The sequence below is a fragment of the Monopterus albus genome, unplaced genomic scaffold (assembly GCF_001952655.1).
Source record: "Monopterus albus unplaced genomic scaffold, M_albus_1.0 scaffold99.1, whole genome shotgun sequence".
Taxonomy (NCBI): domain Eukaryota; kingdom Metazoa; phylum Chordata; class Actinopteri; order Synbranchiformes; family Synbranchidae; genus Monopterus; species Monopterus albus.
The window spans coordinates 3,011,543-3,037,740 of record NW_018127979.1 but is presented as its reverse complement, the minus strand read 5'-3'; the positions used below and the strand labels follow the sequence as shown (position 1 = coordinate 3,037,740).

The 26,198-nt window shown below is 39.0% G+C and overlaps 3 protein-coding genes across 5 annotated transcripts; 1 reads left to right on the top strand and 2 right to left on the bottom strand.

Moving 5' to 3' along the window:
* Positions 1-6: 6 nt before the first annotated feature.
* On the bottom strand, positions 7-5,932 carry LOC109965439 (growth hormone-regulated TBC protein 1-A-like). Its single transcript, XM_020609466.1, has 8 exons — positions 5,851-5,932; positions 5,247-5,392; positions 4,998-5,156; positions 4,554-4,678; positions 4,101-4,197; positions 2,558-2,730; positions 2,298-2,483; positions 7-1,577 (listed from the first exon to the last, which is right to left on the bottom strand). The coding sequence occupies exons 1-8, from the start codon at positions 5,895-5,897 to the stop codon at positions 1,476-1,478; spliced, it is 1,035 nt and encodes a 344-aa protein (XP_020465122.1). The 5' UTR covers positions 5,898-5,932; the 3' UTR covers positions 7-1,475.
* A 2,341-nt stretch (positions 5,933-8,273) lies between these two features.
* dcun1d2a (DCN1, defective in cullin neddylation 1, domain containing 2a) lies at positions 8,274-13,785 on the bottom strand. Of its 2 annotated transcripts, none has more exons than XM_020609249.1 (7): positions 13,675-13,785; positions 11,931-12,147; positions 11,612-11,780; positions 11,184-11,314; positions 11,020-11,102; positions 9,697-9,793; positions 8,274-9,606 (listed from the first exon to the last, which is right to left on the bottom strand). In XM_020609249.1, exons 1-7 carry the CDS (start codon positions 13,675-13,677, stop codon positions 9,527-9,529), a joined length of 780 nt encoding a protein of 259 aa, XP_020464905.1. In that variant the 5' UTR covers positions 13,678-13,785; the 3' UTR covers positions 8,274-9,526. The 2 variants fall into 2 exon arrangements, with proteins under 2 accessions (XP_020464905.1, XP_020464906.1); XM_020609250.1 differs by lacking the exon at positions 13,675-13,785 and adding an exon at positions 13,519-13,590.
* A 3,151-nt stretch (positions 13,786-16,936) lies between these two features.
* On the top strand, positions 16,937-26,127 carry tfdp1a (transcription factor Dp-1, a). 2 transcript variants are annotated; one of them, XM_020609533.1, is made up of 12 exons: positions 16,937-17,053; positions 19,041-19,119; positions 19,343-19,409; positions 20,223-20,344; positions 20,997-21,118; positions 21,275-21,440; positions 21,569-21,715; positions 21,825-21,893; positions 22,056-22,207; positions 23,734-23,900; positions 25,165-25,243; positions 25,378-26,127. In XM_020609533.1, the coding sequence occupies exons 2-12, from the start codon at positions 19,108-19,110 to the stop codon at positions 25,514-25,516; spliced, it is 1,242 nt and encodes a 413-aa protein (XP_020465189.1). In that variant the 5' UTR covers positions 16,937-17,053; positions 19,041-19,107; the 3' UTR covers positions 25,517-26,127. The 2 variants fall into 2 exon arrangements, with proteins under 2 accessions (XP_020465189.1, XP_020465190.1); XM_020609534.1 differs by lacking the exon at positions 16,937-17,053 and adding an exon at positions 18,179-18,255.
* The last annotated feature ends 71 nt before the right edge of the window (positions 26,128-26,198 follow it).

Sequence of the window (26,198 nt, the reverse complement as noted above, 5' to 3'; positions counted from 1 at the left end):
TAAACCTAATGTCTCTTGGCTGTAGCTTCATATTCACTGTGCAGACAAATTGTATTAACTTTGCACAAAAGCAAAGTGCCTTTCCCAATGTAATGTCGGTAGTTCCTTTGGATTCTGCTCTTACAAAATTAATGCCAAAATTAGTTTAAACAGTCTTAAAAGTAAGAGGAGCTCAGGACATCACTGCAGAAACTTTTTTTCCTCATCTGGGAGTCCGGTTTCTAAAGGAAATGAAGTTGCACTAAAATCCTGAAACGGTCCCATCTAGTGACTAATGGTCCATGTTCATCAGTGTCTTTCAGCTGTAACATGTACATGAGATTCAAGTAAAGCTAATGACCCTGTGTGTTATAAGAGATGTCAAATAGCCTTCATGTACTGTTATTGCCACTAATATGCATTGTTTCATGTAAGAGTACAGATTCCCCCCCCAAAAAAAATTTGAATTACTGGACTTTTCTAAAGGTGAACAGATGAGGCCATTTCACTCCTTGAGTTCCTCTGCTTTCAAACTAGTTTTGATTAGTAATTGGAGAGCTTTGGAAATGCATTATCCCCTCATGTATCAAAGACTAAATTAAAACTTTTAATGGGTAAGAATTTCCCTTTTTCTTTCCTCTTCAACAGTGTATCTGACTTTAAATGCAGGGCAGAGGAAGGCTGTCAAATGTGTATGACAGAATGGGCCTGTTACATGCAGCATGTTTGCTAAGTATCTTGAATAAAACCAGGAAATGTTTTACATCAGTCTATGCTCTTGATTTCTGGGGTGGCACTGGCTTGTTGCCAAGCCCAAGCAGTTTATACTAATTTGTGAAGTAACACAAAGAAGATGCTAACATCCACAAAGACAGCCTGTCATTTGTCCATAGTTTATTTCATATTAAACAGTTTAGTTTAGCATTAGTTAATCAAACTGAATGAACCATGTTATCAGGTACAGTTTACTAACAAGAACCAGCACTTTAGATGTGAGTATAAACCCACTGTAGTGTCATAGGTCTGCAGGGGCTGGGTTCTGAACCTGCCCCTGCAGCCCTGAGGTGATTTTAGTGAAGAAAGGAATGAAAATTACCTTCCATATCAACAGGTCTCCAGTTCTCACTTGTAAATTGTTTCTAACTAGGACAACGGAGATCAGCAAGCATTTGTCTGAGCTCAGAAAACAGTAGGTTTTTTTTTGTTTTGTTTTTTGTCCAGTTGTGGTTGATCACAAATCCCATCAGTCCTATGGCAGATTTAAAAAGTGTTAAAGCACCAAGTATGGTGATCTTGAAGTAGCAAAAATATTTGGAACAAGATGGGACATTGCCAAATGACAGTTAAACATTTTTGACATCAGTAAAGAAGCTTCAGCATGTCCTTCATATGTGCAGGATTAGAGTTAATATACCAACTTATATAAAGCCACCAGCATGTTAATTTAATAATAGGACAAAGTTCCTGAGAGTAAATGGAAAAAACAATCCAAATCCTCATGGATGTCCAGATTCTTCCTCCATTATTTGTCGTCTGCATTTCTCTCTCAGCTTCTCAATAGTTGCCTTAGAGAGACTTCCAGGTTCCTCAAAGATTTTCTGCAGGAAAAGAGTTTGCCGGTGTCACCACATGATTCCTTTAGAGAACTATGCATCATCCAAGTTGTGTTTACAGCGAGACTTTAGTTTCCTCAGAGTAATTAAAAAAAAAAAAGTTCAGTAATCCTGGGTTAAATGTGTCTTGTCAACACCTTTTTGTATTTTTGGAACATACAGTATATTCTCCTTTACCCAAGGTAACCCAACAAAGTTAAGTCAAAATGATTCCTGGAAAAGATTTACCAGTTTTTCTTCATGTTACATCAGAGCCTGGAGGCAAATTGAAGCAAATTTGCCTCCAGGCAAATGTGTGATTTGTCATCTGAGTATTTTCTACCACTAGCAGATAAATTAAAAGCCCTTCTTTAAAAAGGCACAGCAGTGCATAAGTAATAAAAAGCCCTCTAGAACTGAAATAGTCTATCAACAGATTAATTGGAATTATTGATCAACCATTTAATTATTTTATGAATTAAAATGTATTCGTTCCAACATGAAGTAGTTTCTGACATTTTAAACAAAATTATTAAATTATTCAACAGGCTCATCAAAAAGTGCAGCCCTAAAAGACTTGCTTTGGGACAATCTATTACAAAGCTGAAGCTGATGTTACAAAAGTTCTGAGGTTTGAAGCATATACACAGATTACCTTATCATTTTGGTAATGCCTAAGGACTTCAGTGGGAATAGTTTTTAATTTCTCTGACTGACCCATCTCACCTGCATGAAGGTGTGGCAGTCCAGAGTGAAAGATCCACTGGTGATGTCTTTGAAGCACTGGCACACGTCGGGCAAAGACCGAGCTCTGAGGATCTCCGGCTGGTGGTGGATGATGAGCGTCAGAGCAACACGAAAAAGAACCTTGGAGCCTTCGTAGAAAAGACAATCCCAGATCCGCAGAACTGTCTGCAATACAAGAAACAAGAAAGATGAAGACAGAAATTATGTGCTTCAACACCATCCTCATTTTAAATTCTCACCTCAATTGGGAGTATGTCAATGTAGAGGCAGATGAACCAGCGTGACACCACTAGGGTCCATATGCCAGGATACTGGGCCATGAGCTGACCCACTGCAGGGGCTTTAGTCTTCACCAGCTCCCCAAGAACCTCCTGGTCAGTCTTCAGCCCCAACATGGCCGGGCTGTAGTAGTCTACAACATCCAGCGTTTAGTTATTTTTTTTATCTGCGTGCAGTAGCGACACATGTTGGTCGCCCAATCAAGCTCTACCAACAACTCTAAATGTTTCTCCTGTTATACTCCAGACGTTCATGTGAGAATAAATGTTACATGCCACAAGGGTCACACCTGGGTCCACTAGTCTTTTGTATTACTAGTCATCATGAGCATTGCTGTGTAGATGATATTATAACTCTATATAGTTGTTACTTTAAATTGTTTAGCTCCCTTGATTACCTTAAAAACCAGATACCCTGCTCGAAGTGAGCTGTGACAAGACACAAACAGTTGGTAGTTCAGAGAAGTAAAGAAGAAAAACAGGCACATACATTTAGATATGTCCACTCTTCAACAATATGTAGTCTCTCCTAATAATATCTTGTCTTTCTTACCCTTATAAACACTACTGTACTGATCTTAGTTCTGCCCCAAAAAGATAAACTAAAACTAGAATTTTTTTAATGTGATGTTGAAAAATGCACCATGCTTGGAGCATCACGTTCATATACATTACATACATCTAAGTGCTATCCCATACAGCTACATACAGTAGCAGATGCTTCAGCCACATCCAAATGTACACTCTAGTGTTCAGTTTGAGCACAGACAGGACAGAAATTGATTAATCAGCAGTGTTTGTTATCTCCTGACAGCTGCTAGCTAGCATTAGACCCCAAAACTGAGAGCTCAGATCAGCGTGCAGTCATTTTTCAGTCTGTTGCTCTTGTTCATGGGATCTCTAGGTCCACTCTGAGTTAGCTACAGTCAGCTAAGATTATCCACCTTGAACTACCACAGTCAGTAAAGCGAAATGTAAACTATTTCAGCAACTTTTTAGCCAAACAAAACAACAACATATGCAGGGAAATACAATGCATACCTCCAGAATGGCGCCCCCGTCTCAACAGTCAACACTTAATTTTAATTCATCCAGTTAACTTTAAAATAGACATTAAACTTGTTTATAATTTTAACAATCTACTTTCACAAATTTTATGTTGGAAAATGGTGTCCTTGGAAGAGCTTGCAGACGTTTTGCTTCTTCTCTCTGAAGACTGCTACATTAACTGACTATATTATTAACTTTAGTGTTTTTATGCCTTTAAATATCCACATCACTGATGTTTCACCAGTATATATTTACATGTCATACAAATAAAGTTTGACTGAAGACCCTCTACACCCTTGGTTCATCCGCACAGATGACTATCTCTTGTAATTCTTAGCATAGCCAGGTCCACCTTCACCCTGAGCTGACCTCTAATCAGCCAGAGTAATTGAAACCACCTGTGCAGGTGTGAAGGGACTTTAACTGTGTACTTGAGGAATAAAAAGACGCATACCTGGGAGTATTCTGCCTAATAATGCATCCATGAGCCAGAAAGATTTTTCTTCATCTTTGGTGATGATGATGAGGTATCCTGCAATGAAGTTCATGCCCTGGAATAAACAGGGACAGAGAAAATGTAACTATGTGTGGTGTACTGGAGGCCCCAGAGCAAGAACAGATGTCCAGGTAGGAAATATGAAATTCTATCCTTATTTAATCCAAAATTGGAGTCTCATGCTGCATTTTGAGCTTAAAGCTGTGACTACAGTATATATCAAAGTATGACTTTGACTAACTGTTTAATAGGGAACTAACAGGGATTAGTGACCATGGTACAGGATGTTATGATAATGCCACCCATGTACTCCACTGAATAAAGAACTTGCCAGTCCTATTCTTTAGGTAAACAGGTGTTATGTTATGATACAGGGTGGCCAACCCTTATGTGTGACAGCAGCTTCCTCACCTGACAGTATCCAACTGCCTTATTGTGGTGTCCATAGGCCAGCAGCACATTGTACAGAGCCTTCTGCAGGCCCGGCTCTGTTTTGCTCTTGAAGAGGATGTTATCTGGAAAGGTCCTGTGCATATCTGCCAAAACAAACATGAATTGTACAGTACAATAGTTGAGCTTACTGTGAGTGTTACTATAAGTCGAGATGGATGTTTTTATAAAGGGGAGTAGTGAACTGTAGAAGGATGTAGAGACAATATAGGCCCTTTTCAAAGATAGGTACAGATGTTAATAACATTAATGATGACACTGTTCTGTTCAAGTGGCAGTGTGACAACGCCAGCATGCACACTACCAAGACCCTGCAACTGAAGCATCCTCAGTTTTATTATTCACACCTGTACTTTTCCTATGACATATCAAACTGTCTGCTGTGTAAAAAGCCTCTTGTGATACCTGTGTGAATGGTTTCCTTCAGCTTGGTGTCATGCTCAATAACCAGCAGAGATTGGTAATAACCCGGCTTAGTCTCCAGTTGTTCCTGGGCACCACTAGCTGCCATCCAGATCCTGGCACGATGCTCATTGGGCACACCTTTACGTACAAACCTCTTCACTTCCAAAACAGAATTGATAATTAAATAACTATAGAGCACCAGGAGACACCAACACAAAACAGTTGTGTGTTTCATTGTGCATCTTGTACCTCTGAAATTGTTCTCTACATGAGGTTTGCCTTGAAGGAGCTTGGACCATCTCATGGATCTTCTGTTGAGGACGGCTATATACTCATTCATCATCTCCTTGTAGGGTTCAAAGTCATGGTGTCTCTCAAAGCCATAGGGGTCAATCCTACTTGGGCAAATCCACACAGTTCAGTGGCATAAACAAAAGGGCAAAGTTTCCACCCTGCCCATCAGTCTCTATCCTGTTCCCTGATGACAGACACTACAACAACCTCCAATGGGCAGGGTTTCAGTAGCAGGGAGATCAAATTCCCAAGCTGGATGACTAATACATTTTAAATGACTTTGAAGCAGGAGTAGGAGCAAGCAGCAAAACTGAAGCCCAAAAATAACCTATAAAATAATTTGTTCCACAAAATTTAGCTACAAAAACTTTGATAAGTGTGGTAGCAGTTTCACAGGTTACAACATTGAGCACAAATACAACTAGTTGATGAGGAAAGGAGCTGGTGTAAATTTCTGGTAGCCAGGAATGAAGCAACAATACAATACATCTAATAATACCTAAAAACTCTGTAAAAGAAACAAGCAGTCAAAGAGAGACCACATCAACATGAAACTTACCTTCCACTGCCTAGCTGAGCGGCAGTAGCTTCCATTTCCCTATTCATTGCGTGTCATATGCTACACTAGTCCACCTAGGCTATAAACAAACTGCACCGCCAATGTTAATTAATTTTTATGGAGTTTACTTTTACTTGAAAAAGAACCTGCTGCTGTCAAGGTAAATAAAAAAGTGGTCTGAGTGTCAAATGTCTCACTTTACAGCACTTACAGCAAGAGGGAGGGGCCTGTTAAAGAAACACCCAGGTAACATCCACAGGTGTGTGCTTTGCATGCAATACAATTGGAGGAAGACAAACAGCAATGTGTGCTCTTATATCATCTTACACAGTCCATGATGGCTAGTATTGGCAGCAGTAGCAATAGTAGTGGTAATAACAGAAGCAGTAGCAGTTGCACAGTTTGTCCCTTGGATAGTAAAATATTATTTCCCAGCAGAGTTAGAACCATTATTTTTAGGAAAAACTATAGTCACAAGTCAAAATTCCCCCATAATAAAATTACAGTACGACTGTCTACCAAAAAAAAAAAAATTCCTTAACTGTCTAAACATATTCTGACCCCACAAAGAATTATTACCCAACTTGCTATTGCATGTTTTGTTTGCCTAAAAAATTGTCAGATTGAAGGTGTATGTACCGGTATATAAAACTGAAGAATGTAAACTCCTCCTGAGATTTTTGCTCTAATTCCAAATTCCAAGAGACAATATAGGAGCAATGGTGGAAAATAACTAAGTACATTTACTCAAATACTCTGCTTAAATACAATTCTTAAGCATCTGTACTTTACCTGAGTATTTTCAATTTGTGTTACTTCATACTCCAACTTCACTACATTTTAGGGGCAAATAGTGCACCTTTTCACTACATGTGTTTTATAACTTTACTTACTAGTTACACTTCATTACCAGATTAATTCAAAAAGTACACTATAATCATATGACTATTGATCTTTGGTGGAAAATTCACAAGCTACCCAGCAATATATCAGCAATATAAGCATATACATTTAATTAGCTCTACCTTTTCCAGTTGCAAGATTAATTACAACAGTTAGTTATAGTGTTAGTTTTATATTATAATAACAACGAACATAATAATGCTTCAGTATTTGTAATCTAATATGATTTACATTAATGCTAAATGTACCTTTCTGCATAATGAGTACTTATATTTTGATGCTAATACTTTTGTACTTTTCCTAAGTAACATTTTGAATGCAGGACTTTTGCTTGTAACAGAGTATTTTACACAGTTGTACTGCTACTGTACTTTTACTTAAGGTAGGGCTTTGAGTACTTCTTCCACCACTGTATAGGAGACAATACCTCAAAGGCTTCCTTTTCTGAGAGTTTACAACCCATTCTTTCTCCATATTTTCTTGTCATTCTGAATGCTATACAACATAGTAAGAATTAATTTTATTGAGTCATATTTTGGGAAAAAACCTTTTTTGTTGCTGATTACAAGCAGTGAAAAAGTCAATTTCGGCTTTTCCCGTTTAGGGGTCGCCACAGTGAATTGTCACACTGACGACTCGCATGTTGACATTTGGCACGTGTTTTATGCCAGATGCCCTTCCTGACACAACCCCGATTCAAACCCGGGGTGCAGCGGCGAGAGTGCTGCACCTTAACCACTAGCCTACCAGGGACGGCTCGCTGACTACAAGCAGTAAGAATTGGTATTAGACAATTTAAGACTCACTTGACCTGTTTTTAATTTTTAGCATTAAAAAAGCCTTGTTAAGCTTTATAACTGTACAACTACAGAAAACCTGATCAAATCAACAGCATGCAGCATCTCTAATCTGTTACACTGTAAAGTAATAAAGAATAATTAAATGCATATCATTGACAAAGTTTAATAAACTCATGAGCTGTGTTTTTTTCCCCACCAAGCCAAAATCATTGCCAAAGGACCATCCTCTCTTGTGGTCAGATACAGGTTTCTGAGATTTTGGTCCAAGTTCTCAAACTGCGTCTTGGCTGTTCACACAGGCTTACTGTAATCACTTGTCTTAATGTATTTTTATAGTTTTATGTTGCCTTGCAGCAAAGAAAACGGTCCCACGTTGGAACCGAAATTGTGACAATTCCTATAAAGCACATGGAATAGAGTATACAGTATATAGGATAGGGTATATACTTGTCATAGTAGGTATAGTACAGGTGTTACTAGCAACATTAAAGTGTCCCAGTGACAGTAAACCAACATGAACAATATCAGGATCCACTAAATGAAATTGAGCCATCATTAGATTATTTACACCTTTGCTTCTCCTACTGAGATGTCAAAGTGTAAAAAGTAAACAGTTGTCTTTGCATCCTTTCATTCTATTACACATGTTGTTGTTTGAGCAGCTGTAGCATGATATAAAATGTGTCCATTACCTATCAACAACAAAAGAACTAAATACATGTACGATTATGGAAAAACTCATGCTTTATTCATCTTTCTTAAATGAACAATAAACTTAGGCTACTTACATGATGTATCAACAACATATTCTAATTTTCACTACCTTCAGTAACACTGAACAGATGGACTTGAACAGAAAATAGAGAAGAGACAGGTATTTATTCTTAAGGCTGTTTGTTGTTTGTTTGTTGTCCTGTTGTTCCCCTCATAAGTGTCCTGACTTTTGAACTAAGGGCTTCACAATGCCATAACATACAGATATGTGGCATGCAATCCTAAGGGCCTGGAATTTCTTAATTTAAATTCTCTTAAATTGCTGCAGAATCAGCTGACACTTTCAATTAATACATTATCTTTTGAAAGCAAAACCATGGTTCTGTGAATAGGACCAACTCCCAGCTGGGACTCTACAGACATATGAACACCATGAATCAATATCAGCCATCGAAATCAAAGCACTGCTTTTACTTTAGTGACAGTTTAATTGTGAAACCAGCCCCTAGTGAAATAAAATGAGTTTACCATGCGGTCAATGAGAAGCTCACGATTCTGTGACTGGACAGATGCACCTAACAATTAAACCAACAGCGTATCATCCACAATACTGAGGCAGCTGTTAGAGATCTTAGTATTTCCTGTACATAAAAGAAATCAGCTTTTGCATTTATAAATTCAACATATTTATATTATTCTTCATATAGCTCTCTTTGTAAACTGTCCCAATAGATACAGTATGTACAGTAAAAACTGCAACAGTTCTGTTGGTGCTGGTGTAGCAAGCACTCTGTCCCAAAGTTCGGGAACTCTGCACAATCACTCAGAGCTTCATATAACAAAACAAACTTGACTAGGAAGAATCTTAAAACACACTGCTTTCTGCTGTCCAGTCCATTTAGAGCGCACACAGGCAGTGAACCTGCTCTCGGTGCTGTGTCCATCCCCACTTACAGGGCTGTGGCCCGACATGTAGTGCTCCTGGAAAAGAGCAGTGGGGCGTCCAGGATACTGAGCATCCAACAGGAGAGACAGAGGTGAATCTGGCAATGTCCATATGATGCCTCAGTTTCATGAGGACAGAACATGTGGCCAGTTGTTCTCATTGTTTTTACTCAGCTCTCTGAAAGGTGGTTTCCTGCTTTGCTTCTGTTTTCTCTCTGAAGTCTACAATTTTCACTTTTTTGTACAAGTCTTAAAAAAAACTATTAAGTCAGTGTAAAAGAAAACATTCTGGCTTTCCAGAGTTGGGATTGGATTTAGAGAGTTTTACGTTTTGATCCTGTTACAATTGGTCGAGCAAATTCCACAAAATCGTCTATAAGGACTGGCCATGCACCTGAGAAAGAGATACCAAGATACCATCAGTGTCACAGTGATGGACCAGTGATTCATCTGAAGGAATTTTTATCCATTTTTCCAAACTCACCTTCTTCATCATAGTTTGACATGTCATCTGCAATCATGTTACCAAAGTCCAACAATAGGTTCCATGTGTCCTTTGGGATGGATCGTTTATGGTGTTCCTGTAATGGATAGTGCAGGTGAACATATTCATAAATGCATGGTTTCATAAATCTTGTTTTTCATTTGTTCTCTCTCTATAGCCAAAATATGCTGACAGTTATTTCAAATACATTGCAGTGGAAATCACGGACGGACAAGTGGCCCAGTATGTGTTCTGGACATCCAGGAGTAGAGCAGGTTTTTATTCATCCAAACAGTATCTGGTGTGGCCAGCTGGTCCTGCTCCTTGATTCAGGTTGTGCACATGAGGGAGGTGTAATGAAAAACACTCTAACCCTTCTATGGTACAGGCTCCTTGTGATCCAGCTTTTTCTCTTGTAATACCGATTCCAGTGCCTCATCTCAGCATATCTAGCAATTTCAAGTACCAGTGCTCTCACTGTCCCCCAAAGTTCAATTCTGCATACTTCACATCATGGAACTTGTTGTCACTAGCCCCCTTTAAATCGCATATTCAAGGCAGGATTATTGTGCCATTTTTCCACCAAGCCATTCTGTATAAAAAGTACCAAGTGTTTACCCTCCTCTATTCCGCCGTGAGAGGCACCTCAGCCTCTGTGCAAAAGGGGAGAGGCGGCCTGAGTTGTGGGAGAAGCTGTATAAAGTTTTGATGTTGTTTCTACAAATACAAGATAAGTGAGGCAGATATGGTGCCTCACTTATCTTAATAAGTCAGGCACCATATCTGTATGATGTGTATGATGTCTCTGCAGCATTTAAATTTTGACATTGCTCACAAAAAACCGTAATGGCCATAATCATGAACAAGTTGTACATTGTGCACAACAACTTTTGAGTCTGAATGATGCGGCAAATGAGCAAAAGCACATCGCCACTGCATTCATCTGGTATTGTCGGTTTGAAAGCAACATTGTTAAGGGTGTGCTGTGTATTTTCAGCGTGTGTTACAGCCAGTCTTTAAGTTCAGTGTAAATACATAAAGCTACTACAAAGATGGGCCAGGTTAACACCCATATAACTGAATCTCTCTGTAAAAGAGGCTATTGTTTTTACGTAGGGTAACATGAGGCCATGGATCGCTATGGTCATAAAGTAACTCAGTAAGCAGCCTCCCATGACTCAATGAATGTCACTAAAAGCACAAACAAAGACATTTCACCTCGATGAAGTAACTCATTTGATGTGGATCAATCATGTCGTGGCCAAAACCCAGCACAGATCCCAATTCAACACATTTGATTTGTGCATCCTTTTTTTGACTCACCAAAAGGAATCTATTCCAAAGATCAAGGAACTTAAATCGTCCTGACAGAACCAAGTTCCAGTAGGCTACAGCCATCTCCAAGTCTGCACACAAACACAAAGAAGAATACAGTCAACTCTAGTTGATCATGGAGCAAGCTGTTTTTTTACTGTCACTCGGCTTACCTAGACCCTTCTGTCCAGGATTTTTGGCAAAGTTAAAGGTGAACTGGTAGAAGTCCTTGAATTTTCCACTATCTTTTAGCTCCTGTTCTAATCTTGGCAAAAGGGCCTTCAGTTTTTCGGGGCTGTCACACCTTGAAAAAGAGACAATGTAAGCAACAAATAAACTCTAAATGACCACACAGGGTTTCCCCAACCAGTTGCAACATGGTGGTGTTGATGCTGATAAAGAACTGGCTGAAGTTAACTGACTCATGAAGCTCAGAAGTCAAAAACTGCAGCTCTTCCATTGAGTCCTTCCACGAAGACACAGACTACTTGAGCTGTGGTTGAGTGAGTCTATATATAGACTGCCTTCCCTCCCTGGAGCTACACTAAGAAAACCACCATGCGAAGATACTTCAGGCACAGTGTTTATGTCGCACACTCACCCCAGCTCTGTCATTCCATCCAGAAACTCCTTCTTGGTGAACTCACACTGAGTAGCGGCACGAAACTTCCACGCAACGACGAGCACAGTGATGCTGGCTGGATCTAGCGACAGGTCATCACAAAACTGCTGGATTCCATCGATACCAATTTTATTCTCATCCTGGGGATCTATCAGAAAAAAAAAATAAAATAAAACTCACACTTTTGGGAAACAAGTAGTAGTCTATACTTTTAAAGAATACTGTTGCTTTTGGAGCAACTCTATTCTAGTAAATACTTCAATTTACAGTATAAGACACAGTAAGTTACCCCATTTACCTTTGTAGCGATTGTAGAGCTGCTCCAGCTTTTTTCGGTCTACTGAGGTTTTCATGGATTCCTTACAGTAAAGATCTGGGTTCTGGAAGTAGTTGTCGGTAGCAACTTCTAATTTCCAGTCATTCTGTGTGAGGCAGTACACAGCTGTCTTCTCCCCAGCCTGTGTGAAGGACATGAACTGCCGTACCTTGTCCCTCTGTGAAGACTTCAGCTTATGCTGTGTGAGTACAGGACACGGGCTGTCAGACACCGGTGTGACCAGACCAGGGAATAAAGCCAACAACATACAAACACAGAGCCATACACAGACAAAAACACACAGCAAGACACACATCTACAGGCATTCAGGAAACAGAGAAGAGGACAGGAACAACTTGGACACGCTCAAACACTCAGACATATTTTAAAAGGTTAGTCTGTCACACAGACAAACACACGTTACAAGAGATAAGTCAAGACGGTCTGCTGGTAATTATGTCCTGTCCAAACACAACCTAGGCTTTTCTGAAGGGAGATGTTGTGGATTCTCAAAGCACATGCTGTACCCCTGGCAGGCCCCTTAGATAACTCTAGTCATAGATGTAACATGAGTAGGCAAATGGGATGACATCAACAGGAACTAGAGGTGCAACAAGTCTGAAGTGATTCACAAGCAACATGTAGTGTACATTTTACTGGGCAACAGCTGTTAAAATCATTTCAGAATACTGTAATATTAAATTGTAATACAGCAATAATATTTGGTTTCTTAACACTATAGCAATCAGTCAGTCAACTGAGAATTGATCTGCAACTATTCTGATAGGGACTAATTCATCAATTGTTTCAGTCACTCTATCAAGTAAAAATGCTAAACATTTGGCGATTCAAATGTGTGTATTTAATGTTTTCTCTAACCTGAATGTCTTTGGGTTTTGGATTTTTGATCGGATAAAACATTTGAAGATGTCACCTTGGACTCTGGAAACCTGAAACTGTGATTCATTTTGGCCATTGCTTAAGGCTCTGGCAAACTGTAATGGGCATTTGTCACTATTTTCATAAATTTTATAAAAACAAATAGAAGAACTGAAAATGGACTCATATATCAGCCCTAATAAACGTTACACTGTGGAAGCCACTATGGCATCTCTTCACAACAGCTGCAGTATCTCAGCACTTGCACTCCACTGAAGAGGAGCATTTCCTGAAACCGGAGACTAAAACCAAGCTTCTAATGACTTCACCAACCGTTACTGATTTCTGTTAATAATGGCCACGTGAAGTCAAATGACTGCCGTAGTGACAGCACGGATTACTGTGTCCCCAAACAGGTAACGTTACGTTAGCATTGTCTACATAACCACCAGCTAGTAACTTCTACTGGCTAACGTTAGCCAAGTTAGCGGGAATGAATCATTTGCGTTAACGATGGGGATAGTATCACAGAATCAGACTGTCAGTATGGTTAAGGACATGGCAGGAATTCACATAAATGACCCTGTGTGTGTCTGTGTTTGAGATCCGATGGCTGACCTGCTACAGCAGAACTTACCAGACTGCCAAAAAGGGACATAGCTAGCTAGCTGCTCTCAAAATATCAACTGACCTTCCATGTAATAGCAACGAACACGAGTATCTGATCACTGTAGGCTTGCCAAAACGCGCCATTGCATGTACTTTAATAATATGTCATCAGTCATGAAGGTAAGAATTAATGGCACTAAAGCTAGTGCCTGGGTTTGTGTTTATTTTGGTTACCTACCATTTTCACACCCGCTGTTTGACCAGTTTGGTAGCCCGACTAGCGTTCATTGTGCGCATGCGCGAAGGTCGTCCAATGGCTATTACAGGTTCCAGTACAAAGAGGAGGTTTACAGCAGCTACCCTGAAAAATAGGCTAAAGATGGGTGACATAGTAGCTAAAGGAAAATGCTAATTAAATTAGTGGAAATAAAACAACTGCAGTCGTCAAGGATTAATCTACCGCTTATTTTCGTGACTGTTTGATTTATCTTTTTATTTACACAATGTGCAAATTGGAGAAAAAAAGCTCACTTTGACTTTCTAGAGTCAGAGGTGGTGTCTTCAAATGTCTTGTTCTGTCCAACCAACGAATCCAAAGATATTACATTTATTATCATGCATGACAAAGAAAAGCATAAACTCCTCATATTAACGATGTTGTAAGTTACTCTCTCAGTGAATTGACTTATGGTTGCACCTCTAGGTTACTGAATGGTGTAATGAGAATGAAAGTGTGTCATAAAGGTGCTCTGTAGAGGACGGTATGGTATCACTTTTGTAATGGAAAGAATCTTTCTCCATAGAACCAAGAATTTAAATTTGAGAAAGTTAGGAAGAAGTGGGGATTTTTATTTTGAAATGCCTGCATGCTTTAGTTTTTTGTTTTATCTATTTGTTTATTTATTTGTTTTATACCTGGGATTATTAAATTGGAAATCACACTAGGTCTTATTTTGAGTTATGTAATTATGTTTAAGTGGAAAGGAAAGAGCACTCTGTAAAGGTAACTAATTAAAATAGCACATGTAAATTGCTGATTATCTTAAATAAATTGTATTTTTTTAAACAAGTATGTCCATCACAATGAGGGAATTTGTTATGAAAGAATAATATTTCCATCCTCCATGCAGAAGACCACTGAAGCTGTTCTGGAGACTTTACTAAAAGGGGGTATGTTGTTCACTGTTAGTTGTATCTTTATTTTAACATCCATCTGTATAATGGGTTATACCTGCAGGTGTTTATCAATAAGAGAAGACTAGATATTAAAAACATCTCAGTGTAATTTAGTGACACTATAAACTACAGCCTCCAAAGTAACAATAAAGTTGGATTACCTCTGAAAACATGATCTTTGTAGGATTTATTGACAGATTGTTGTAGTCTGCATTAAATGTACTTATGTGTATTTAATAAACGCCCAACTGAGTGTATTTGTTAGTTCATAGTAGATAACCCAATATTTGAAACTACCTGTAAATAATATTGTATTTCTATTGAAAATTAGACTCAGTAATTAGACAAGTCTTTGGACTGTGGGAGGAATCTGGAGTACCTGGAGAGAACCCACGCAGGCACAGGGAAAACATGCAAACCAGATAACATAGTATATACTGTATTTATAGGTTTGACTGTGTGACTGGGGCAGTACAGTGGAGCGGTGGTTAGCATTGTCACCTCACAGCAAGAAGGTTCCAGGTTTGACCCCTGGCCAAATCGGTGCCTTTCTGTGCAGAGTTTGCATGTTGCCTGGGTGTACCCCGCCTCTTCCCCAATGTCAGCTGGGACTGGCTCCAGCCCCCCCATGACCCCATGACCCCATGACCCCATTCAGGAATAAGCGGTATAGACCGTAGATGGACTGTGTGACCATTCAAGTCCACCTGAATTTAATAAATCACTAATTAGGAGCCATTAACCTGTTAACAATCTTATCAATTAAGAGGTTTTTAAAAGCATGATGTCAGCAGGGATCATGAGAGGCAAATGTCCACTAAAGTCAGTCTGTGTCTCTAAGAGAGAGACAGAGAGATTTCTACACTTGCTTTGATATACTGTTAAAATGAAACAGAACCTCAACCTTCACCTACTTCTACAAACCCTCTCTCTGACTAATAAAACACCATGAAATACTGCATTTGTAATAAGTATACCCTCCTCCACCACACTGTCCTAATCACAATGAATAATGTTAGTCCCATATGAGGAAAAACCCAACAGGTGCTTATCTTACAGCAAAAATAAAAAATAATATATCAGTATGTCAGACTGACAAGAGGCTCAAATGAGTTTTATCTAATATGAAAATGAACCCACCCTTCTCAACAAACTCAGCGCGACACACATATAGCACGGTAGTTGATAGAGTATCTGTGGATGCCAGCCTTCCTTTTTTTTGTTTGGTTGTCAGTGAAAAAAGCCTGAATTGCTGTAGCACCCCCTGCTCTTTGCACTCACAATGGGCAGTATGGAAGTCATTATCATAATACTGTTGATAAAGCTGTTAAACTTATTCACAGACATGACAGTGATTGTAAATAGTAGTGGTGTTGTTGCTGTATCTGGAATTTAAACCTTCTATTATTTTATTGACCTGATTTATATCAGCAACAGTAAAACACTTAAAGTGTAACACACACAATGCGGTGAGCTGTATATACTGTAGCATCATTTTGGTTATTTAAGGGCCCAGAGAATTGGGTGATGGTGGTTATACAGTGCATAATTTTAAACATGGTAGTTTAGAGAACTGGGTATTCTCCTTTTAAAACCTTTAATCTTAGCTTCTTTTATATTTTCTATCAGATCCAGTTGAGATTGATGGCAGTTCACACATGACATCAGACTCTCTCTGTTTCAAATGTCTCAAGTTGTGACTGCTGCAGATGGGGATAAAACACATTTTGCACTCCAGGATTTTATTGTATTGAGGTCATATAGGTTCTGATTCCATCCAATGCATCAATATAACACAGCCTCTCAGTAATATTTGACTCAGCACCAAAGGTAGCCTGCAAATTTGACAAGAGTCAAATTCCTCTTGTGTTCAACATACCTGACCAATAAAGCAGACTCTGATTCTGATTCTCTTATGTGTCAGACCTGTGTTATACTGTCGACCTGGTAGCCAGTCTCTCACCCGGTTTCAGCTTAACAGTACCTGTTTGTGGCCTGAAAAGACAAATGTAATAGCTTATAGGTACAGGCTCAAGTTTTATTGTGCTTTACACACACTACAAAAATGTGCTGGTAGGAACTCATTTGTGTTTAATCCATATGTAGTGAATCCTAGACCAACTTCTAACGTGGCTGAAACAATAGTCACCTTGAGAGAAACGGGATTATTGAAAGGTACCGGAGTAAACTATTATCATACTCCTGTACAGCAGATGGCGGTATATATATATTTAAAGCTGGCTGGTATCCACCAATCCCAAGAGATGTGGGCATGAACTACTTTAACTGTTTTGCTTTCGTACCATTGATGCAGTCCAATCAGATGCTTCGAAAGCGAGACACCGCCAAGATCAGATTGTGAGACGCGCTGCTGGAGTGGGGCTAACGCAGAGTAGATACAAGCGGCTAACAAACAATTAGCTAGCTTGTGAAGTGTACCGGTAAGACACATTTATACTTGTGGTTTACCATCAGTCTGCCGTAAAAGATAGTTTTCTACGTTGCAAATGTATCTAAGTAATTGTTGTGCTGTGAAACACACTGCCAGCAAACAAAGTTAGCAGTGGTAAAATTGCAGCTAATTCTGGCAGTGTTGTTGGTGACATCTGTGGATGAACTCGGCGGCTCGCTAGTAGCTAGCTTAGCGTAACGCCAGTTGGCTAACAAAGCGCCGGTCGTTCAAGCTTTTCAGCCGTTATAGCGAGTTAGCTCGTTGCTAAAATAAACAGTAGGCATTGCTAGTTAGCTAAGTACTAGTTTTGCACTCCAGGCGTAAACATTAAGCTGGTAAGTTGCTAATTTAGTAGCTAACGATAACGTAGTCATCACCAGGGCTTTTAGTTAGTTTAACATAACGGTCTACGTTGAGCATGACTAATTGGTCATATTTACGTAACGGTACTTGGTTCATCGGCTGCGCAACTGCGTTTTATTCCACATATTTTAACGACACAAACATCCTTGTTCTCAAACGTAAAAGTAAATGTTATTAGGTCGATAAATTACATTGTGGCAATTAAGCCAAAGGTACTAATCGAAGGGTCAATATGTTATGCAAAAATAAACGTTCGGGCTAGTTTGAATAATGTAAGTACTTTAATATTTGTTGATTTTAAAAATAGTTTAGGTGTGTCTGAATGTAACGTCGGGAAGATAATGGCACTGTTCTGATGAAGAGGTGACAAGTAAGAACCCGACAAATGGAATTAAACCATAATTAACTAACGTTACACTTAAACAAGTTGATAGAAGTTGTAGCGAATTATTTAGGGTGTGGGTTTCAAATAATAAAAAGTCAGAGTAAAGCCTATTGTTCATGTTTGCTTCTTAGCTGTATTTGTTTGGTTTTCAATTGAAAATGATAATTGTTAATACAGTTTCCCTAACCGACCAACAACAGGGAAATCCTGGGTTGACTTACTGCAACTTATAATGGCAAAAGAGAGGAAGATCAAGAAAAGAATAACCTCAATACCACTAATACAACTTAAGATAAATTTTGTCACTGAAATTAAGCATAGAATTGTTGAAAAGTAGTTCGACATTACTTAGTTTGTTTCCTGTTTGGACGGGATTTAGACCTCCTCCTTCCTCCATTCTCAAATGCCAACAACAACAGCCGTCGAAGAAACAGAGTGCACTCGTAAGTGCACAGAATCACTATATTAACTTTATTCATCGTACGAAATGCACACTAATTCCTTAAACGTTAACCCTTGCTCAACTCTGTCTGGAATTTGCAGTACGGAAACAATAAGTGTTTAAATTCAATGTGAATCCTTTCAAAACGTGCACAAGCTAACTAGCTAGCTAACGCAAGTAAGATGAATACAACGCTGTCGTAAACTGCTAGCAGTAACAGTTAGCTAGCTCCATTCAACAAAAGATTGTTGCTGTCGGCAAATATGAGTGCTATTACTACTGCGTGCAGCCGTAATATGTGTAACCATATGGTAGTATCATTTAGTCACGTTAATAGTTGCACTGGTGTGATTAAAGTTAGCATGTTTGCGTGACCTGTAGCATGTTTGATTATGCCTCTCCTCCGGGCATGCTCGGTTTCTGAAGTAGGCCTTGTGCACACTTAGCGTAGTAAAAGTTGTGAGCATCAAGGGATGATTTAATGCGGGGTTCTAAATACACAATGAATTCATAAAACATCTAAGTGGTTCAGACACTTGAAATTGGTCTAACATATGCACATTTTGCATCTCGTTTGCCTTCTATAAGAACACCTGGTAACTCAAGCTAACGTTAATAATGTAGCTTTGTACAGTGTGCTCTGGCAGCAACCAGCTCAAATGGGCCTTATTTCGTTATTAAGTCTAGCTTGATTGCATATAAAATAAATAATGTGTAAAAAATTGATTTTGATGAAATTGGAGACAACCCTCCTTAAGTAACAGTTTGCCCTCTTTTGTCTTTAAGTCTGAAGAGTGAGGAAGAGAAGAATACTTTTTACCCTGAAACTCAACTCCACTGGTCCTTTGGGATCATGGCTAAAGATGTAAGTAACTATATACCTACATTTGTACATTTACATTTTACAGGAAACAGTTTTGTTTATGTGGCAGCACACAAGACATTATAACTGCTGTGAATGAAGGCTTATATGTTAATATAACTAACTAAAGACATCTCTCATAAAGTCATGTTTTTTTTCTGTATGATTCCTGTTTAACTAGACTCGTATAGAATGTTGAAGTGTATTAATTTGTTATTCTCCACAGGCCGGTCTGATTGAAACAAATGGAGAGCTTAAAGTTTTCATCGATCAGAATCTGAGCCCTAGCAAAGGTACTAGTTATTTATAATTAGCTCTACATGCAGATTTTACACAGTGGGTGGTATTTTTTACATTACATAGTCAAGCTTAATTGATTGCCAGGCTTACAAAATAAACGTTTCTTCATGTGTCAATTTATGGGTGTATACAGTTGGTATTGAAAGTTTTCAGACCTCACTTTTAAAAATGGATTAAATTATTTTTTTTCTCCTCAATCTACACATAACAAAGTGAAAACGTGTTTTTGGAGTGTTTTGTTAAATTATTAAAAATAAGACTGAAATATCCCATTTACATAAGTAGTCAGACCCTTCACTTAGTACTTGACTAAAGCATTTTTGGCAGCAATGACAGCCTCTAGTCTTCTTGTTAATGAAGCTACAAGTTTGACACCTTACTTTTGGAATTTTCTGCCATTCTTAATGGGATAAGGTCAGCCAGGTTGAATGGGGAGCGGTGGTGCACAGCCATTTGTAGGTCTTTTTTGGGGGGTGGGACCTTAATGCTCAAATTAGAGAGAGACGTTGGTTAATGCAGCTTTAAAGATAACTGAAACATAACAATATGGAAAACTTGCCATACTGACTGTATATAGTTATTTAAATTGTTATGTGCATGAGTCTCATTGTCTTGTTTAAACTGTTGATTTTAATATTCATGCTTATTTGTCCTCTGTCAGTCATCTCTTGGCCCTTTGATTTGCATTATTCTGGATAAAACATGCTTTGGAGTTTTGTTTGATTTGATTTATGTGCTGGTAGTTGGACAATAGAGGGCAATGGAGTTTAAGCCAAGAGCCCTATTCATTACTGATCTCCTTTTAGGTGTCCTGTCGTTGGTTACTGTCCAGCCTACAGCTGCCCCTGTGGCTAAACAGCTACTGCCCAAAACCCTTGGTCCATCCAATGTGAATGTTGCTGCACACATGCAACATTTGCCACACATGGTGAGTAATGCTTAACATTTTGTGCTTTCTCAGCCACATTTGTAAGAGAGTTTAGAACTTCAGAACAGACAGTTTAGGTTTCTAGATTGTCACTGACCTGCAGAGACATTGGTGGATACATGTGCTTGCTGGGTTTCTCTGATGTGTCCTAGTGTTGTGTAAGCCCTTCCATTATCATTGTGAGGTGACTGGGTGGAGGGTAGGTGCAGGCAGTTGATCCTAAGCTTATCAACTCTACCGTCAGCAGGATTACACCCATCATCCTGTTATATACATATGGAATGTGTATATAACGAAAATCAACTTAAATATCACCTTAGTAAAGGAACAGATCACAAATCTGCTAGTTACCTTGTATTACTAATGGGAAAATGCAATGAAAATTGAAGCAATTTCTGTAACTAAGTTCATGACCAATAATTAATTAGTTGATAAAGACAGCTAAAAGTGAGCCTCATCCATAGGTTCCATCTAAATCTTACTTAATCCCGTCAGTAAAACTTCATCAATTATTAAACTTTCAGTAGGTGTTAAGTACATGATCATCAAATTTTGAGATAGAATACATAAAATTTTAGAGAACTGTCACTAGATTACTGCAAATGCTAAGCATGGATATGTTCTTTCCCTTTTGCTTTTCTGTCCTTTGTAGGTGATTGGAACACCCCAGAGGCCTACAGTATCAAATACCATTTTGGTGAACAGTCCACATACACCAAGTTCCCAGTTCCTCACTCAGAGTCAACCATCTGATGCCTCTCCTTGGTCATCGGGGTAAGTTTTCAGAAGGTGCTCATATTTTCAAGTATGGGACATCACTCTGTACATTAAGTGTTTTTATCATGTCAAATCTGATATCATTTCAAATAAAGAAAAAAATATAAGTTTGACATGACAGTCATTGTGAAAACTAATCTTTTCTGTCTGTAGAAAGCGTGGGAAGAAAGGGGAAAAGAATGGGAAGGGCTTGAGACATTTTTCCATGAAAGTGTGTGAGAAGGTGCAGAAGAAAGGAGTAACCACATACAATGAAGTTGCAGATGAACTGGTTGCAGAATTCAGCTCTTCAGACAACCATATGTCACCCAATGACTCGGTGAGTGCTGCAGCTAATCAGAGTGATGCAAACCTAAATGATAGACATCTCTGAAAAAGGGTATAGATTTTAGTTGTCTTTTTATTAATTTAGAAGTTTTGTTAATATGTTGAATATTTTCTTTTTAGCATGTGTATGACCAGAAGAACATTCGTCGGCGTGTGTACGATGCACTTAATGTGCTCATGGCAATGAACATTATCTCTAAAGAGAAAAAAGAAATCAAGTGGATTGGCTTGCCCACCAACTCGGCCCAGGAGTGTCAAAACCTAGAGGTAGAAACAATCAACCAAGATATTCTTATATTTAGTTTGTTTTGGAGGTGTCTACTTTGACAACCCTATGCTCTCATTCTTAATCATTTTTCCTTTATATTAATTGTAGGTGGAAAGACAAAAGCGACTGGAGAGGATTAAGCAGAAACAGTCACAGCTTCAGGAGCTCATACTGCAGGTGGGAATGAAATACTTGTACTTCTCTACTTGGTCCAAAGTTTGGCATTTGTTCAGCTGGAGTATACGGCCCCATCAAGAAACGGTCATGGCACTACTGGACAAACTGTTAATCCTTCTGAAGTTGCTTCATATTTCTCATATCTTTATTCTTGTCTTATAGCAAATAGCTTTTAAAAACCTGGTTCAGCGGAACAGACAGACAGAGCAGCAGGCAAACAGACCTCCACCTCCCAACTCCATCATCCACCTTCCCTTTATTATTGTCAACACCAGCAAGAAAACTGTCATTGACTGCAGCATCTCTAATGACAAGTATGCGATTATGCTGTACTTCATTTTCGACACTTAATTTTAGGTTAAGTCAAGGATTAACATGAATCAAGTCAATGCTTGAATGGTGATGTGTGAAATGACCCAATATTTTAACCTCTTGATATTATAGTTGCAAGAGAAAGTAATTGCACTGTTAGCAATTTCCTGGTTTTCTGCACAAATTTTGTCATGAATTGTGATTTTGATTTTCACCAAAGTCACATATCAACACAGTATTTCATGTCTTTATTGAACACACTCATTAAAAATGCAAAGTGATGGTGGAAAAACGTAATGGCAACAGTATATCTAACTGGTTGAATCACCTTTGGCAGTAATAACCTCAAGCAAGCAATTCCTATAGCTGTGGATTAGACCTGCACAATGTTCAGGAAGAATTTTGGACCATTCTTTCTCACAGAACTGCCTCAGCTCAGTGTGAACAGCTGTCACGCTCATTCCACAGCATCTCTATTGGGTTGAACTCTGAGCCCTGACTGGGCCACTCTAAAAGGTGGATTCTATGTCTCCCCGAGCCATACTGTAGTAGATTTACTTAGATGTTTAGGGTCATTGTCCTGCTGCATCACCCAACTTGTTCTGAGCTTCAGCTTGTGTACAGCCCCCTGACATTATCCTGCAGGATACCTTGATAAGCTTGGAAATTATTTTTCCTCTCCACAATGGCAAAGTAGTCACAGTACCAAGTCATCTCTATATATAAACAATATGTCTAACTGTGGACTGATGAATACCAAGATCTCTGAGATATCTCTGTAACCCTGTCCAGCTACATGCAAAACAACTTTTGATCATAGGCCTTCTGAGATCTTTTTTTTTTTTTTGTGAGACATATTTCACATCAGCTGGTGCTGCTTTTGAATAGCACACTGACACTGTTTGTGTTTTTATAAGTCAAGATAGTTCTAAACCACACCTCCATTCTCGTTTCATTGCATTGACTGGATTCCAGGTTTGCTAATGCCTCACTCCTGTTGACAGTGACATCAGAATCCTAGTGTTGCCATTTACGTTTTCCACCATCACTTTGTATGTTAATAAAGACATGAAAGATCATGGCTGTGTAGAAATACTGTGTATGTTGATATTTGTGACTGGTGAAGCTCAGATCACATTTCATGAATTTATGCTGAAAACCAGGAAATTACAAACGGTACCATTACTTTTTCTTGCAGCTGTATATGCTACTACTATATCATTAACTGTTTACCCCTTCAAAAGTAATTTGGAAAATCTTGAGTGCATCTTGCTGAGTTTGGTTGTCAGAATAAGCTCAATAAAGGTAGAAATGCAGTTTCCTGAGAAGATGTTGTTCATCTCAGTGCGTCTAACGGCTGTTGGCAAGTGAAATGCACATTGTACTAAAATATAGAATATTGTATTTATAATACAGTGAAATGGGTTTTTGATTCAAAGGAGCTTAAAGTTGGAGTTGGAACACCTTTTTTCAAAAAAAATCATGATTCACCCTTATTTGTCTTGTTGTTCCTCTTTCTCATCTGCAGGTTTGAGTATTTGTTCAATTTCGACAGCATGTTTGAGATCCACGATGACATTGAAGTGCTGAAACGTATGGGTATGGCCTGTGGTTTGGAGGTGGGGAAGTGTTCTCCAGAGGATCTGAAGGTTGCACGGAGCCTGGTGCCCAAAGCACTGGAGCCCTATGTTATAGGTTAGTGCCATGGCCCCCAGTGCAATTACAGCTCATTTTCAGTGATTAGTATTTTGTTTCCTAAATTTGCTTTAATGATACTGTAATGATAAACCAGCTGCACTTGCTTCAAGAAACTTTATTGTAAAGCAGCCACAAAGTGCAGCCACGGATGGTAGTAGAACAGTGTTAAAGTATTTGGTGTAGGATTATTCTTGTAGAGCTTTTTTGCCATGCAATGTTTTAACATCACAAAAGAATAAACCATTGAAATAAATGGGGGCACTAGAGTTTAGATGTGGTTTAGAATAAGATCTCCATGTGACAGACTTTCTGGTTTTGCTCAGTCTCACTGTGCCATTACTTCTGTTTTGAAAACCACTTTTGAAGTGTCCATGTCAGCAATTGCTTAACAGCACAGCAGAAAATTTGGCATCTGATGAATAAATGCTAGGAAATTAAACCGTCCTTTTCAAAGCCTGTCCTGATATTTAACCAGTTTCCTAATTTATTTTAGAAAATAGGAGCCGATACTCTGCCACATCACTGGTTTTCAAGAGGGAAGTCTAAAGTGTTGATTTTTCCAATTTATGCCTTTATATTTGTATTTTGCTCAGCTTTGTATCAGTTTCATATAGTAGAGGAGGATGATGATTGTGATGATGATGACCTTTTTTCCAGCTGTACAGAAAAAGTCTCACCTCTGGCTGACTTGCATTGCATTGATAGCTCTGGATAGAGTAACCATTAAAACTCGCTGAATCTGCAGTATGATGCACCATGAAGCTTGTCCTTATTCATTTTTTACAGAATGGCGCGAATTGCTTCACAGGGCACTGATTCCAACTAACTGCCTCAGCTGGGTGATAAGAGAGAGATTTTAATGTAGTGAAAATGGGTGAAAAAAATTGTCTAGTGGCTCTGCAGTGATCTGCCATAAACTTGTACTCGTAGGTTAGGATGTTCAGTCTATACCTGCTGTGGCTGTGGATGCATGTCTCTGGAGGAAACAAATTTCTGTGGTCCATCTTTTGTATGCCTCTTTCCTTCAAGATTACAGATGGAGTAAAACTTGCACACAAAGTCACATAAATTGCTGGAGAAAGTTGTAGTTTCCTTATTGAGCAAGCCTTGTTGGTGCTGATGTGCAACCAGTGGTGAGAGTGAAGTTACAAAGGGGCTGTAGTGTCGTGTTTAATTCAGTGGGTCTTCACTGTAGCGGTGGTGTGATGAATTCGGGAATCACCAGTAATTTATTTCATGTTAATGTTTTTCTTTTTTCCAGAGATGGCAAAGGGTCCCATCAGTAACGTCTACATCACTGGAGGATCCTCTGCTAATGGAGCCCGTTACCCTGCAAGCAGGTGAGAAGACACTTATCTGTAATACAACCCACAAATGTGACAGAAAGTGGATGTTCTTCTGCTCATCCCCCTGCTCTCACATTGTCCAACATTAACATCTTTCAGAATTGAACAATTAAATCCTCTTCTTGTAGTGATGGGTGCACTGATGGCACCATGGCCTCCAGCTCGAATGACTCTCACTACAGTGGGTCTCGTGTGGAGACTCCAGTGTCGTACATGGGGGACGATGACGATGAAGATGAGTACGATGAGAATGACGATGAAGACTAAGCTGTCTACGCCTTGCATCTCTAACAAGCACAGTTCTTCATACCACCAATGTGGGAATTTAGTCTCCTTTTGTGTGTGTGTGGTCCCCCCCCACCTTTCCTCCATTCCCCTTGCCTGTATTTCTCTCTGGTCTACTCAGGGGTGTAGATGAATATTGAAAGAATAGCGATGTATATGCGCCCATCTTTCCCTGCTCCTGAATCACATGCACCTGAACCACAGCTCTAGGGTAGGTGTTACCCACTGGAACTGTGATTTGTGGCCCAACCACACCGAAGTCTTTGTATGTCTGTTCCACTTCTCAATAAGCCATCTGACTAAAATACCCTCTGTAAAACCCACTGCTGTTGGAATATAATGTGCTTGTTTGAATAGTTAATCCTGTTATTTTGCAAAGACATGCGGCAGACATAATGATCAAAAGGTTCAAGATGGCCGAAGTGTCTGTTTTAGTGCCACACCATGGTTTTTGAAAGGCCTAATTACAGTTGCTATGGCTCTGTCGGATGTGTTAATTTTTGTGTTCTGGGCAATAATTTGAAATAGTTTTTTATTCATATTTTGTGTTGGGCTGGCTTCCTTCTGTTCTGTAGGCAGCTGCTTTTCTGATCTTTTTCTTTTTTTTTGGAATTTTTTTGTATTGCCAGAGTTGGGGAATTCAGCATCACCGCCCTGTTCACGC

Excerpts from the sequence above, each read along its gene's own strand:
- tfdp1a (XM_020609533.1), top strand. Across the intron at positions 21,716-21,824 it reads AGGAGTGTCAAAACCTAGAG|GTGGAAAGACAAAAGCGACT; the intron begins GTAGAAACAATC and ends TATTAATTGTAG. Across the intron at positions 23,901-25,164 it reads ACTGGAGCCCTATGTTATAG|AGATGGCAAAGGGTCCCATC; the intron begins GTTAGTGCCATG and ends TCTTTTTTCCAG.
- dcun1d2a (XM_020609249.1), bottom strand. Across the intron at positions 11,103-11,183 it reads TCCTGGACAGAAGGGTCTAG|ACTTGGAGATGGCTGTAGCC; the intron begins GTAAGCCGAGTG and ends GTTTGTGTGCAG. Across the intron at positions 9,794-11,019 it reads TTTGGAATAGATTCCTTTTG|GAACACCATAAACGATCCAT; the intron begins GTGAGTCAAAAA and ends TATCCATTACAG.
- LOC109965439 (XM_020609466.1), bottom strand. The coding sequence starts at position 5,897 with ATGAATAGGGAAATGGAAGCTACTGCCGCTCAGCTAGGCAGTGGAAG. Across the intron at positions 5,157-5,246 it reads TGTAGAGAACAATTTCAGAG|TGAAGAGGTTTGTACGTAAA; the intron begins GTACAAGATGCA and ends CTGTTTTGGAAG. Across the intron at positions 4,679-4,997 it reads GAAGGAAACCATTCACACAG|ATATGCACAGGACCTTTCCA; the intron begins GTATCACAAGAG and ends TTGTTTTGGCAG.